The sequence below is a fragment of the Leuresthes tenuis genome, unplaced genomic scaffold (genome assembly GCF_036924035.1).
Source record: "Leuresthes tenuis unplaced genomic scaffold, fLeuTen1.0.hap1 SCAF_22, whole genome shotgun sequence".
Classification (NCBI taxonomy): Eukaryota; Metazoa; Chordata; class Actinopteri; order Atheriniformes; family Atherinopsidae; genus Leuresthes; species Leuresthes tenuis.
In genome coordinates this window covers 26885148-26901037 of record NW_027325376.1, presented here as the reverse complement: position 1 = coordinate 26901037, position 15890 = coordinate 26885148, and the positions used below count along the sequence as shown (strand labels likewise).

Genomic DNA, 15890 nt, shown 5'->3' with positions numbered 1-15890 from the left:
CATTTAATTGCTCCTTTGCCTCATTTAGTGATAATGGCACATACAACAAACATGGCACTTGTCTCTTTGGAAACAAGACTCTCTGAACTAGAAGCTTGTCTTAGCACCATTAAAACAATGGTTAACAACAACGAGTCAGGCCATGTTTTTCAGAGCAAAGCTACATAGTTTAGCTAATCTCATTACCATCCTCCAGCAGGCCTTTGCAACTTGGACATCCAGGCCATGTGGTCCAGAGGAGGCATATCCCTATACTCAAGCTCATGGTTCACCATCAAGTGGTCTGCATTTCTGGTTGATTTTCCCCACTAAGCGACCTAGCTGTATGTCATCTATCTACAGCTGCCTGTCAAGCTGTCCAGCAAACAATGGGGGCTACATAGATAACTGGCAAACCTTTTGGGGAAGATCTGGTCTAATTAGGGGTGATGGCATCTATCCCACTTTAGGCAGCTCTCATATAGAAAAATATGGATGAATTTATCAGCCAACCAAAACAATGACAACCCACCCTAAACCATGGGATCAGGACCAGGACAAGTTCTAGTCTTGCATGATTTTCTGTATCTTCCTACCCGATGTCACATTCCTAAAGCCATATAACTGTGTCTGCTCCCAATCACCCAAGATAAAAAAAATTATATAGGAGGTTCAAATCATGAAAACCTAAGACTACTGTTGTAACAGAAGAAAAATAGATAAATAGATCAATTAAAAAAATAAAAAATCAATGTGGTTTATTGAATGACTTGAGTTTTTGATCATCATATTGATATATTATGTCTGGCTGCAGCAGAAGGATCGTGTTAGCATCAATGAGTCAATTATTAAAACTTTCATATTAATCAAAACACAGGACAAAGAGGAGGAAGCTATCTTTAAATCAAGCCAATCTAATCAGTCCATGGCCAACATCAATATTTCTGACAGCTTGAACTTAAACTTAAAATTGGAATACAACAAAACCACTTTTGTTTGTTGTTGTATCATCCACTTTGTCCTTTATCTGAGTTTTTGTTTGAATTCACAATTTTTCTATCTGAGAGTACAGGTAAACTCATTGTGGTAGATGTCGAAAATAATAGCCTAAATATTGCCTTTAATTCAAGGTTTAAGTTATCTAAAAATGTACATAGACTTACACATTTTCTTAATCATACCCTTAAACTTATTCTGACTTATGAAATTAAAGAAGAATTAAATGAAAAAAAATACTATTTCTATCCCAATGGGAAATGATATCATGGCATGGGAAAAAAGAAAATATAGTATTTCTGCACAAGCTCTTTTATCTGACATCTTTTTTTCTTCTTCTTTTAAATTTTTTTTTATATAACCTTAGAATTAACATTGATTGATTACACAGCACCTGAGATTAAGTTTCAGTCTGGTAAATGTATCATAGGATGTTGTCACCAAATTTAAAGAATTTATTCCATTATCATTTTTTCAGTGCCATGTGTTAATACAACAGAGGGCAGTAGTCTTGATTTTGTTATCTTGTTGACAGAGCCTAAGCTTCAATGTATACAGCACCTGACAATGTTGCCCAATTGTAATAAGTCAGGGGTAGACTAGCTCCTTTAATTTGCAGATGTCTGTTTGACAACATACTTCACGAAAGCTTGAAAGGGTGGTGTTCCATTAAATTTCACTCAGTCATGGAAAAAACAAAAATTAGCATCTCTGAGAAATAAAAGTAACTCTTTGTTGACTAAACCCAGTGAGTATGCCAAAAACAATGTTATGAGTTTGTTCAAGTATAAAGAAAATTCTCCTCATCCACCAGAGATAATCATGGAGTTCCTCAGAGTTCTGTGCTCGGAACATTACTTTTTACTTCATATATGCTTTTGTTAGCTGGTAGCATAGCATGATTTTCATTACTATGCCAATGAAAATCAACTGTATGTATCCATGAAACCAGATTAAACCAATCAGTTAGGACTAAAACTAAAACCTTTATGTCTTCAAAACATAAAGGCCTGGATAGGCAGATATTGTCAAGCTAAGTAAGCTGTAATACCACGTGGTTCTGTAGTTTCCAAACGGAGCTATTTGCTCTCAGATTGAGTTTCTAAAAGTAGAGTGGGAGGCAGAGCCTTTAGTTATCAGACATCTTTCTTGTGGAACCAGGTCCCAGTTTGAATTTTAGAGGCAGACACTCTGCGCCTTCAAGATTAGGCTTAAACTTCCTGGCTTGTGTTTTTGTGGTTGTTTGTGACTCTGTCCTTACCTCTCAAATGTCACTAAGTCTGGTTCTGCTGAAGGTCTCTTACTGTTTAAAGAAAGTTTTAAATCAAACTGAAGATTCTATGTAATCTTTTAGCTTCCTTAGCAAGGATGTAGACTGATTTGAATTGAACAGACTTTGAACAAATTTGTTTAAATAAGAAGTTGATTGGATTACAATTAATCAAATTGCAATTAGATTGTATGAGACTTATATATCAAATATGTCAAATTGAATTGAAAATGTAAAAATATAGTAATTTCATCATTTTTTTTTACTGGTTTGTTTACCATAAAAAGATAGGTATGCTGCATTGATCAAACGATACAAACCCCACAAAAATATTTTTATTCCAGGATTTAATGCAACAAAATAGGAAAGAAGCCAGAAGGAGGGAATGCTTTTGAAAAGCACTATATGGTCCTTTTTTTTTTAATTGACTTGATGCTGATGCTATATACAAAAAAAATTAAACTATGTTTCCTAATTCCCCATTAAACATCCCCAAATTATATTTTTATTTAATCTCCCATGGATCTAGATGAAGCTATGCAAACTTGGACTGTCAAGCAAATTCTTGGGGAAACTCATGTAAGTATGGGACAGTGGGACAGAGATTTACAATAAAGAATTTGATAGTTATCCATTTATGGCTGGGAATGGACACACAGAATTTTTGTTAATTTAGCTGTACCAAGATACAAAGACAGATGTGAGCTTGTGTTTTGGTACTTTCTCAGTAGTTATTTGCACGATGCGATTTTCCGGTGGGGATGGCGGAAACCCCGTACTGGTTTACACGTCCTACCCATGCTGAATTATTTTTATCCTCGGTAAGGACTAAATATATCCCCCCTACCTAAAGTATTTTCACCATTACACCGTAATTATTGACAACCAAAATACAAAGGGTCCGTGTTCATTTTGATTGTGCTGTGATTTTGATCTACTGGGAGCGAGTCGGAGGCGTCGCGCTCGCAGAAAGCAGTTTTATTTTGAAAACTAACCGGATTTTCTTGCGTTTCACAAGTCCAACTTCCTGTCTACGTCATTTGCGCCAAATCAAAAGCTTAAATCAAATAGAGAAAACATGAAAAAGAATCCAGAGCAGCATTTCGTCATATTTTACAGGACCACAACAAAAAATATATACTGTTTTCATAGTCTGACCTATAATCTACCCGATTAACTATTAAAAAAAAACAAAACATCTTGACAGCACATTGTGGTATTTCAAGTTTTTTCTGTTGAACTGATATCGGGAAAGAAATAACATTTTATTTTTATTTGGCAAATTAAAAAACAATATTTTGAGAAAATATTTCTGCAAATGCAGTGATTAAGTTCACGTTCAAAATAGGCCACGTCATGTAGCCTAAGTGTAAGGTTTATCTACACAAGAATCAACAGTTTTCATAATTTCACACTGTTGTGTGGTCATTTTTCAGAATAAAATGTTTCTCAAAATTACCCCCCCCCCCTCTGTTTTTTTCACAAATCGTACCCTGGTTATTCGGATAAAAGAGCTGATTCCAAGCCTGGCATTTGCATTTGAAACCTGCTGCTTTGAGACTGAAACATCCAGTCAAAGGATGTTGACATATGCTGTCCTTTGGCTTCAAATACAAAAGACTTCCATCAGAAGTAATAGGAAAATAAGAAGTGGGCAAATAAACTGGTTGGTATATATTCAGGAAGAAATGCACCAGTAAGCTCAGCAACATGAGGACATGGATTAAGCAGAAAACAGTGGTCGTTGTTTGCAAGATTTTTTCAATGTTGAAGAAAAAACCCTTCACAACTTTCTCCAGGAGGTGGGCATATCTTTATCCACAAGTACTATAAAGAGGGAGTTTGAGAGGGAGTTTGCTACAAGGTGTGTATAATTTAGAAGACTGAGGAATAGAAATGCAGAGATTAGACTGACAAAACACAGGTGCTCTAGGAACTACACAGCCCCTGACCCCCAGCCTGTTTGAGCACCAGTCTGGCTCATGTATTTGAAACAAAAAAATCAAAACACCAGACCAGTTCTGGAACAGCCTTCTTTGGATTATGCAAAAAAAGGTGAATCTGTACCAGAATTGAGGGATGAAGTTATGGAAAAGGCTTGGAGAGTGTCTCATGATCCAAACATACAACATCATCTGTAAAAGATATGAGGGCAATATGATAGCATGCACATCTGTGATTCAAACTTTGTAATGACAGAAGCAGCAAGAACCGAACAGAGTGAGACAATTAATTTCTTAAGTCTTGAGGGACATACTGTCTGCTCATGTTCAGACAAATCCAACTAAGTTGACGGCGCTTTACATGGCAGCTGAATAATGACACAATATTTTCAGTTTTTGAAGAGACAGGATTAAACTGAATCAAATATAATACCAATGGGAAATTACATAAAATAGATATCAGTCTTTGTGGGAGACTGTCTTTAAAGAGGCGGACAGATAGTTCCTAAACACCCCCCCCCCCCCCCCCCCCCCCAAGTTTAGTATGAACTTGAAATTGAAATTGAAAGTTTGAAGTCTGCACCTTAAACTCATAATTATCACATAAGTCTTACTCAAATGTGTTTTGATAAATATTAATGCAGTGTAATTGCTAATGTAATGCTGGTATTTCTTAAACATCTTGAAGTATGAGCATTCTGTCTTATATTATGCGAGGAATTTATAGAACTGGATTTAAATTTTACTTAGAGCTAAGGAAGTTAATTTTATTGCTGCTTTTAAGAGAACATATTAAATTGGAAACATATATACAGAACATTTTACAGTCAACTATCCGGTAATGAAAAAAGACATTGCTCTGGCTTAATGGAATATAAATTATCCAATATTTGTGCCCAAGCTTATTAATTTAATTATGTATGCAGATACTTGTTGATACTCTTTTTAAATAAAAGAAAAAAGAAGAGTAAAAAGGTGTTTTGAGGCTCTAGTAGTCTTAATTTTACAAGATGTTTGACAGCAAAGAGGGCCGAGAGAGGGATATTACATGCAACAAAGGACCCCAGGTTGGGACTCAAATCTGGGCCAGCTGCGTTGAGTACATGGGGCACCTCCCCAACCAGTTGAGCTACCCAGTGCCCCATAATTGTTGAGTTTCTTAAGATAAGGGTAGTCAGAGATGCATCCATCTACTGTAGAGTAGTGAGATCTGTATATTATTTTGATTCAATTCTGAACTTTTCCTTTTCATTTTACTGTAGACGCAACCTGTTTATAGTTTTAATAAAGTGCCTTTAGAGCTGTGCAGATTTAGTAAACCAACTCAGCCTTTGTACATATTTAGAGGTTCAATATTTACAGAAAGAACATAATTAAAATGTTTGAAATTCTGCAACGGTACAAAATTTTGTATGTGTGTGTGTACTGTTTTTGTGAAAGAAGAGCATTTTAATGTTTTTTGCGCTAATTTTAGATAATATCACTGTTACCGGTATAGGAAAGTTATCCTAAGCTCACACCTCTTATCAATCCTTTCTAGCCAATAGGAAATAGGGCATGGAAGAACTATTAGACACATCTGTAATCATTTTTAATCATGTTAATTTTGATTAAGATTAAAGGTGATTCTGATAAATTCTGATCATTGTGAGGCTATTTGTTGTTTTTTCACTTTATTGCATTATTGCCCTCTCATGAGAACAAGAATACCATTTTGGTTGAATATCGATTTCTTTCATTGAAACTGGAGTTTTCTGAATTCACATGCATGGACAGTTAAGATTATGCTGTAACATATATTTGCAATGTTGAAGAGCTGAAAATCCTTTTGACAGCACTGACTCAATTATCCACCTGCTGGTTCACATTACATCTGTAAGGGAGGAATTTGCCACAGACTAATTGTATGTGATTACATGATGTGTCAATGACTTCATGTGACTACCATGAATGAGTTTGTGTGTTAAATGAAATCTACTGCATTCTTAAAAGGTTCAGCTTTGTTGCAATATTTTGTTTGCTTGGTTTCTACTTGATCAGAAAAGAGGGATGTTTTTTTTCTTGTGGTGGAATTGAATTCTCTCTATTCCTTGTTAACCCATGTAATTATTTCTTTCTTGCCCCTTCGTCATCTTCTCCTCTTCATCCATCTTCTGGAACTAGACAACATCAGACTCCACAACACATTGCTCAGTGTACTCTTTCACCAGCTCTAAATTCAAGGTGTTGTGGCAGAATTCAGCCATGGGCTTCCAAAGTGGTGGATCCAGGAATATCTGGCACATGACATGACCCTTCAAGGTGGCAGTGTGGCGCTGCAGGTGGCATAATAACTGCTGCTGAGCCAAGATCAGGTCTTTCCCAAACATGTCAATGTTCAGGTAATACCTAGGTGAAAAAAGTGCATGAGTTGGCTGAGTAAAGAGCATGTCCTACACTAAAATGAAGATAACATACATCTTTAAAAAAACAACACTTTACAGCTGGGGTTAGTTAAGGTAATTTTTTTTTTCAGTTGTCAACATTGCAGAACTTTTTTGCATATTCTAATTCAAGTTGTTTGATGGGGAACTAGACTATTGCTTTTGCTCTTGGCTGTGTAATGAAACTTTAGCAACTGCTCAATAAGTAAGATTTGATACGTTTTATTCAGTTGCCACCCTGAATGAATCCCACCTCCTCCCCAAGTCCACCCTATCCTTTAGCCCATGTTAGAGCCTCTTCTGATGGCCACCACCATCATCTAAACTTCAGGCTTTTCCTCTCATATCCACTTTGATGCTGCACTGGAGTATAACCACCAATATTTTATTCTAATTATATTTATCAAATTTTATTCAAATCATTTGACCTTCAACTTTTATCATTGTTCACTTAATACATGTGTTAACCTTTTACTTGAGCTGTTCTTATTCAATTAAGGTATTAGAAAATAAATGTAGCCTAAGGCAGACTGGCCAATTACAGGCCTTTTTCAAGAAGGTTTTCTTACTGGCTGCTTTGTTTTGAACATTCCTAACAATTAAATCTTTAACCAACTTTAACTGCCAAAGGTTCATGGCTGCAGATGTGGTTATTCCTACTTAAAAATGAGTCAGAGAAAAAGAAAAGAGTTGTAGGGTAAGCACAATATTTTCAAATCCTATGGGGTTTTTTTTTTATTGTTTTGCATTTTCCACATTTATTCCTACCCCAGTTTTAAAGTAACGTATGTATAATACTCTAAATCTAAAAGTCTTGTGCCCTATGTCAAGAGATGCTATGGTAGACATCAATACTTTTACAGTATTGTACACAACTCTTAGATACGTAATTTGCAACATCTGCTTGGCAATATAAATTAAAAAAAAGAACATTTACCAGTCATTTCCAATGGGCACCCTGAAAGGGAAGGTACAGAGGCTGGCCACTTTAGGATTAGACACATCGTCCACCATCCAGTCAATGTCCTTCTTTAGAAGGATGGCTATGTTACTGGGCAAAGGCTTGAATGGCTGCCAATCTTGTATGATGGTTGCATTAGGAAGGACTCCCTGCATCAGGTCAGTGGCTAGATAAAGCTGGTTTATGGTTGTATCATCAAGACGCACAGGAGAAAGATTGGAGGAAGAAGTGGACTGAGAGGAATGGATGCCTCCACTTGAATTAAATTCCGACAGTCGTTGTTTGAGTTCTTCAGCTCTAAAGCGCAGAAGCAGAATACCCTATGAATAAGAAAGCAGATGTGAGAGCTGATAAAAAAGGACAGTAAATGCACTTACTGAAAAAAAGACTAATAGCTCATTGCTTCACAATAGGTTTGGTAGTACTTTAAAACAGCCAAGAACCAAAAGTTTTTTGTCTGGTTATGTTGTTTATACCTGTTTTGTTATGATGCGATACTTCTGGAAGTCCTTGGGTCCAAGCTGATCATCACGGGTCAGGCGGTTCACTTTGACCTCTGGGTACTTGGATTTCACGAGCTCAGCACAAAAGCGCAGCAAAACTCCTGCCACACCCTTTCCCCTTTCCTGAGGAGCGACGCGCAGACCTTCCACGAGCATAGTTTCCCCGTTGTCAATCACGCACACTGACTCCAACGCAATCTACAGAAGATAATAGAACAATACAAAATAAGCTTTCTATGACATGGTCCAATGACATATATATATATATATATATATATATATATATATATCAATAGTTATATATTAACTATTGATCTATTCATCTATATATAAACACCTATATCAGATTCTGATTTTTATTTGTCACATGTGGATGTACACCCATAGTGAAAGGAAATTACAACAAGCTCTCATGTACAACTGTGCAGTATATGATAAAATAAAAGAGTTTATTCCCAGGGTGGTGATTGTCTTTTAAAATTGTTCCGGCTCTGCCAGATTTCCTGCATGGTGGGCAGTGCTGACCTGGTGGTACAGCGGATCAATCTATGAAGAGCTTTCCTTTCCTGAGCCGTACAGCTACCATACCAGGTGGTGACGCTCCTGGTGAGCACAGACTCGACTGTGGGGGTGTAGAAAGTCCTCTGCAGCGCTGTGGAGATTCTAGATTTCCTCAACCGTCAGAGGTGATACAGCCGCTGGCTAGACTTCTTCACCAGGGTGGAGATGTGGAGACGTTTAGGTCCAGGTTATTTTGCTGGCACCATGACGACAGTGCATCCACCTCTTCCAAATCGGCCATCTCCCTGTTGTTGGAGATCAGGCCTACCACCACTGTGGTATCACCGGAGATAAGTTCTTCATTGTAGGCAGGTTCGAGCCTTCAGAGCCTATCGACCCACGGTTTCTGATTAGAGAAGATCTTCACAGTCACTGCGGGGACGATATCATCTATCAGCTTAGCAGTAAAGTCTGTCACCACTTCCGTACACAGACTGATGTTATCCCCGGAGCTCTCCTCCAACATGTCCCAGTCAACGTCACGCAGCGTGTCCTCTGATTGGGCAGACCAACATCTGACCTCCCTTGTAACCGGAGGAAGAGGGTGGCGTGGTCTCGTTTTCCGAAAGCCAAGTGTATGTTTAAGTTTATGCTTATGCATTTGGCAGACGCTTTTATCCAAAGCGACTGACAGCTACCCTTACACGTGGTAAGGGGGTCTTGCCTGAGGACCTGTACTGGAGGTAGTGCCTTTCCTGCAGGGAATTTGAACCCAGGTCACCCAAAGTTGACAATATTACCGCTACAAGGTTCGGCATAACCTCTGTCAGCTTTGCCTTATGAAAGTCTCCCGCCAAGACGAGGGCAGTGTACGGGTGATTGCTGTGATGTTTGTTGATGATGTCATGCAGAGGCCAGAGCAGTGTCTATATCTGCGTATGGTGGGATATAAACAGCAACAATGATGGCCAAAGTAAACTCCCTGGGCCTGTAGAAGGGTTGACAAAGAATCGGCAGATATTCCAGATGTGGTGTGCAGGAACGGGACAGGACATCCTGAGATATTCCTTGGATCACACCAGTTGTCATTGGTCAAAAAACATATGCTTCCTCCCTTACTTTTGCCAGATTCCTTGGTCCATGCGAAACACGGAGAAGGTTTTGTCAGGAAGAACAGCGTGGTCTGGCACTGGTCAGCCATGTCTTGGTGAAACAAAGAACGTTACAGTCCCATATGTCCCTTTGGTAAAGCACTCGAGCCCTGGCCTCGTCCAGCTTTTTGTCCAGGGATTGGACATTTGCCAGTAGGATACTGGACAGAGGTTGACGATGTGCGCTCTCTCGCTTTTTCGCAGAGGTGTAGATCCACTGTTACGGTCCATGTCTCGGAGGATCTCCCTCGGCCAGATGGAGCAGTCATGCGTAAATCCAGAAAAAATTAATGGAGATGACGATGCTATATCCAAAAGTATGTTGCGGTCATATCTGATGTACGTGGGCCTCGGTGTCGAAAAAAGACACATGAAAGAAGAAATAAATAAGTAGATACATATACTATATATATATATAGTATATGTAGCTGTTTATATCCCACCACACGCAGTATATGTATATATGTGTGTATATGTATATATATACACATGTATTACATGTATTGTCTCAACATGTGTTAAAATTATGATGTATCATCAAGTATGTAGATTTAGAAGCTGATTTGCAATTAAACTGTTTTTGTCCAGTCCAACTTTGAGCTAATGCCATTTTAGATCCAATCCCAACCAGACTGTTGGAGATTTTCTCCTTAACCAACACTACCATATTGAATTTGATAAAAAAAATTGTTGCAGCTCAACTTTGTGATCATTTACACAGAAATAATCTGTTTGAAGACTTTCAGTCAGGATTCAGACTGCATCATAGCACTGAAACAGCACTGGTGAAAGTTACCAATGATCTCCTCTTAGCCTCTGATAGCGGACTTGTTTCTGTGCTTGTCCTGTTGGATCTCAGTGCTGCATTTGATATGATCGATCACAGCATTCTGTTACAGAGACTTGAACATGTTATTGTGATCAAATTAACTGCATTAGGCTGGTTTAAGTCATATTTATCTGATAGATTTCAATTTGTTCTTGTAAATGAAGAATCTTTCTCACACACCAGAGTAAGTCATGGAGTTCCTCAGGGTTCTGTGCTTGGCCCGATTCTTTTCATTTTATACATGCTTCCATTAGGTAACAATATTAGACAGCATGGTATACATTTCCTTTGCTATACTGTTGATACTCAGCTGTACTTATCTATGAAACTAGATTAAATCACTGAAATTTCAGCTTTTAAATTCAGACACAACTGAAGTTGTTATCGTTGCACCTGAGCGCTTCAGAAAGAAACTATCTAGTCATATAGTCACTTTAGGTGGCATTTCCTTGACTTCTAGTACTACAGTGAGGAACCTTGGAGTTATTTTTGACCAGAATCTGTCCTTTGACTCACATATAAAACAAGTTTGTTGGACTGCCTTCTTTCACCTTCGTAATATTGCCAAAATCAGGAACATCCTCTCTCAGATTGATGCAGAAAAAGTGCTCCATGCATTTGTTACATCAAAATTTGACAACTGTAATTCTTTATTATTGGGCTGTCCCACATATTCTCTGAAAAGCCTCCAGCTGATCCAAAATGCTGCAGCCAAATTTCTGATAAGAACTAGCAGGCATGATCATATTTTTCCAGTTTTAGCTTCCCTTCATTGGCTCCCTGTTAAATTCAGAATAAAATGTAAAATTCTTCACATATAAAGCTCTTAATGACCGAGCTCCTTAAAGATCTCATAGTTGGATATTTTCCCAACAGAGCACTTTGCTCTCAGACTGCAGGTTTACTTGTGGTTCCTAGAATTGCTAAGAGTTCCTAGAGTTGTGGATGGGTCCAGGGGTCTTTACTGTTTGCTCCTAATCTCTGGGCAAGGTGTGGTTGTTGTCGCCTTCCCCCATTACTGTACACAATTCATGTAAAACCTTTGGCATATAATTGACACAAATGCACAAGCATTCATTCACTCACATGGTCACTCTACTGTTACAATTTGACTTTGTGGCTTTAATATTAATCAGTAAATACAGTGATTTCCCTTCTCATATACTTGTGTTGTCCCAAGTATCATATACTATATATCTATCACACAGTGCTGCGCAATAAGCTGTTTGTTTGTTTGTTTGTTTCTCTCTATTTATGTTTCTGCAGGTGCTCCTGACGATCCTCTGCATGGCTGCAGTTTGCTTGCCTTTCTCTCTAAAGATGCAGCAGTTGGTTACAGGGTGTTTTGGCTGTCTTGCTTTTGAAACTCTCTTCTTTCCTCTCTCCTCACTGCCCCTCTTTCTTCTCAGGATGGGAGATTGCTTTGAAGAGAGGTTTCAGTGCAATCTGTTGGTTTCCTTACCTAGGGTATTTTTTAAACATTTTAATTGGCTTTGTATGTATGAATTGAACTAATTTGGGATTTTATGAATTGGATTTGATTGGATTATGACTGGATTACAATGAATTGGATTCTAATTGGCTTGAATTGGATTGTATATTTGAAGTGCCTTGAGATTACATTTGTACATGACAATTATAGATACAATTGACTTGAAGTGAATTGAAAACCTGACATCTACCCCCAGTTTTAGCCATGAATAGAAGCACTCCCTTAATTTGTCATTTAAATTAACTCATAATTTGCACAACAACAAACAACAAAATATATATTGTAATGAAAGCAACAGAAGCATAGTTTTGCCAAATATAAAACTGAGACACTAAAAACTCAAAACTATGGAGCCCCGCAAGTGCTACCACAAGAAAAAGAAAACCCGGTGGAACTCCGTGCGTACCAATTATTAAATTGTGCTCACGGTTTTGCAATTTGTGCACACATCATTGCAAAACCGAGAAGTTAATGAAATACAAGTTCAGGGAAGTTGCACGCAGTTCTGGGAGCATGGAATTTTACCCCTTGGTTGTTTTGCGCCATAAAGAGCCAAATTAATTCATTAATATGACGGGCTGCGCGGTAGTGTGGTGGTTAGCACCATCGCCTCATAGCAAGAGGGTTCCAGGTTTGATTCCCAGCTGGGGCCTTTTTGTGTGGAGTTTGCATGTTTCCCCGTGTATGCGTGGGTTCTCTACGGGTACTCCGGCTTCCTCCCACTGTCCAAAATGTATGCATGTTAGGTTCAGTGGTGTCTCTAAATTTTCCCTAGGAGTTCTGTTTTGGTTTTTACTTTTCTTTTGGTTTCTTAGTTTTCCAATGTCCTGGTTTTCCTTCTTTTTTTTTTTGGTTCACCTTTTTATCCTGTAGAATATATTCTCCTGGTTTTCCTTTGATTCTTGTCAGATCATTGCTGTTATCCTGTGGTTCTCTGTAATTTCCCTGTTTTTTGCTTTTCCTGCCAGGGTAGTGCCTTTAGTTGTTCTAAGCCACCTTGACCTTCATCACCTGTCTTTGCCTCCTTCCTTTGGTAGTCCTGCATTTAGGTCATTTTCTGCCTCTTCTTGGTTGTGCTATAAATCATGAGTCTAAAAGACTTCGGGAGGAGGCCACGGTTGAATTTACCAGCAGCAGCAGACAGCAGATGGGCACGATTGAATAAAGACCTGAGCACCATTTCTGGACAACACACTGAAAGGAGATGCAACCAAGAAGATAAAGACCATGGCGCAATTTGTGTATCAAGCATGCCAAGATGCCTTTGGTATCAAGGAAAGCAGAACCATCAAGCTACCATCAGGTCCCAGTAGGAGGCAGCATCAGATCACAGAATTGCGGAAAGAAGCGAGGACACTTAAGAAGAAGCTGAAAGCAGGCGAAGATGAGAAAGCAGCCCTGAATGGGATAAGCTCAGAGGTTCAAAGAAACCTGACCAACCTTTGCAGAACAGAGAAAGCACAAAGAAAAAAGCAGACAAAGGAAAGCTTTTTATCAACAACCCCTTCCGGTTCACAGCAGGCCTCCTCGGAAAGCCCAAAAGCGGGAGACTGATGTGTTCTAAGGAAGAAGTAGAGGACAGTGTGGCAGCAGCGCATGGCGACCCCAGCAGAGACGTACCATTTGGGGACTGCCCCTTCCGGCTACCGTCACCTGAGCCACACACCCCCAGTTTGCATGGCAGATTTCACCTTTGACGAAGTGGGGGCAGTAGTGAAAAAAGCCAGAGCAGGATCTGCCCCAGGACCATCCGGCACCACTTACAAAATCTACAAAAACTGTCCACAGCTACTGAAGAGGTTGAACATAAGAAAGATCAGGCTGTACCTAACCCAACACACCACCCAGCTCCTGGTGCAGTCTATGGTCATTTCCCTGCCTGTGCTGTGAAATCTCTGCAGATGGTCCAGAGCGCAGAGGAGATAAGAGTTAAGTAACTTTAATAGTGAAGTAACTAAATGGATCAAAACTTAAATTAAACTAATTGAACTGGAAACCAAATAAGATGAAACATAAGGACTTTATGATAAACGCACTGTGACATTTGATCTTTTAGTTCAGTGGTCCCCAAACTTTTTCTGAAGAGGGTCAGCTCGCTCTGCATGGCTCTTTGAGAGGGCTGGAGGCCCAAGAGTTTCCATGTAAATTACAGTAAATATGGCTACTGTATCTATCTTAGCTGAATTTTAGCTGATCTTAAATGGAACCAGCTGAAATCACAAAATAAGAATAATAATATGTTAGATAAAAGCCTGTTTAAGTATTTTTAAAAATCGTATTTTATTCCAACATTTGTGAATTCACAAACTATTTGGCATAAAAATCTTCCAAGAGTGAACAACAATTAAGAACATTTTAATGCCATATAAAACCATGGCTTAGAATTGTTTATCCATAAATCGCCCATTACATAACTTATTTTGCATTCCAACAGGTAGGCTAACACATTTTGTTTTGACATTTGAAAGTAACACAACTTCTTTGACATTGTTAATCAATAAATCAACAGGCATACATGTTCCAAAGCTTAATTTTTCAAATAATGAGTCAAATTTACTATTTTTCAGCTTATTTAACAACACAATGCATTCAAACATTTTGCAATGTATGTTTTAATAAAATCTTTTAAAAAAAGACTTGTGCAGTACTGTGTGATAGATATTGTTACAGAGATACAGACTTACAGCTAGCACTAATGCTATCAGCAACCTAGTGTGAACTGTGGGGTTGCATCTTTCTGACCAGTAGATTGATGTCAGGTTTCATCCTGGTCACACCCAGTCTCAGTGCATGGTGCAAATGTTCATCAGTGAGTTTAATTCTCTTCTGACTCTTCATAAGTTTCATCTTTGAAAACGTTTTCTCACAGATGTAGGTACTGCCAAACACCATGCACATCTGCATAGCGTACGTTTTAATGTTTGGATATATGTCAATGGGCAGTGCAGCATAAAAGTCAGCCAAACCGCTCAATTGGAAAGCATCCCTCTGTGTGTCACAGCTTTGCAACACGGCCGGTTCAAGACAGTGGGGCCTTATAGATGTACGTTTTAAATGGGTTCTGAAAGAGATGAATGTCTTTTGCTTTGGCATGCAACATATGGAACCTCACCTCAAACTCATTGTTGAGCATTTCAACTGCTTCCAAGCACTTCGAGACAGGGAATGGCACCGGTGGGCCCTGAATGGCTACAGTTTGAGTTGTAACAAGATGAGTGAAATTTCCCTCTTGCACCTGCTATTGAAGAAGCTGTAGTTTTACCTGGAATGTCTTGATATGGGAGTACTTGTCACAGATGAGCTTACCCTTGCCTTGTAGTTGCAGATGCAGACCATTAAGGCATTCTATCAGGTGCCACCTCCCCTCAGGGTCTGACAATTCTGTGACAGTTCTGCCCTTTGACTGGAGGAACGCGTCAATCTCAGGAAGCAGCTGGTAGAAGCGCTTCAACACTCTTCTAAGCCATCGGATTTCAGAATGGTACAATACATCACCATAGTTGCAGTCGAGTTCCGAGAGAAATTCCTGGAACTGCCAGTGACTGAGTCATTCATCCCAGATGAAGTTTACTCTACTCACCACAACTTTCATGACATAGTCCCACTTGAGCACTTTACAGCACAGGGGATGCTGGTGTACTTGCAGTGGCTTCTGAAACCCTCGCTCCTCCATCTCTCTATTTATGTGCCCAATAAGTCCCCTTGCGGTCCCAACCATACTTGGTGCCCCATCCACTGTGACGCTAGCTAATTTAGACCAGTCAAGTCCCGGATCTTCAACTGTTTGCCGAACTTTGCCAAAATGTCCTTGTCTGTAGTGCTGCCCTTAAAGCTTTGCAGTG

General features: G+C 39.0%; 1 protein-coding gene across 2 annotated transcripts in view; it reads right to left on the bottom strand.

Annotated features, from left to right (window-relative positions):
• Positions 1-1813: 1813 nt before the first annotated feature.
• The window catches only part of nat16 (N-acetyltransferase 16), a 63140-nt gene continuing 49063 nt past the window's right edge, over positions 1814-15890 (bottom strand). For both annotated transcript variants that reach the window (XM_072376683.1, XM_072376684.1), the window contains 3 exons: positions 8049-8273; positions 7549-7892; positions 1814-6576 (listed from right to left, as the gene is read on the bottom strand). In XM_072376683.1, coding sequence (XP_072232784.1) covers positions 6348-6576; positions 7549-7892; positions 8049-8273 — 798 coding nt within the window. In that variant the 3' untranslated portion in view covers positions 1814-6347. The remainder of the gene's footprint in view (positions 6577-7548; positions 7893-8048; positions 8274-15890) is intronic.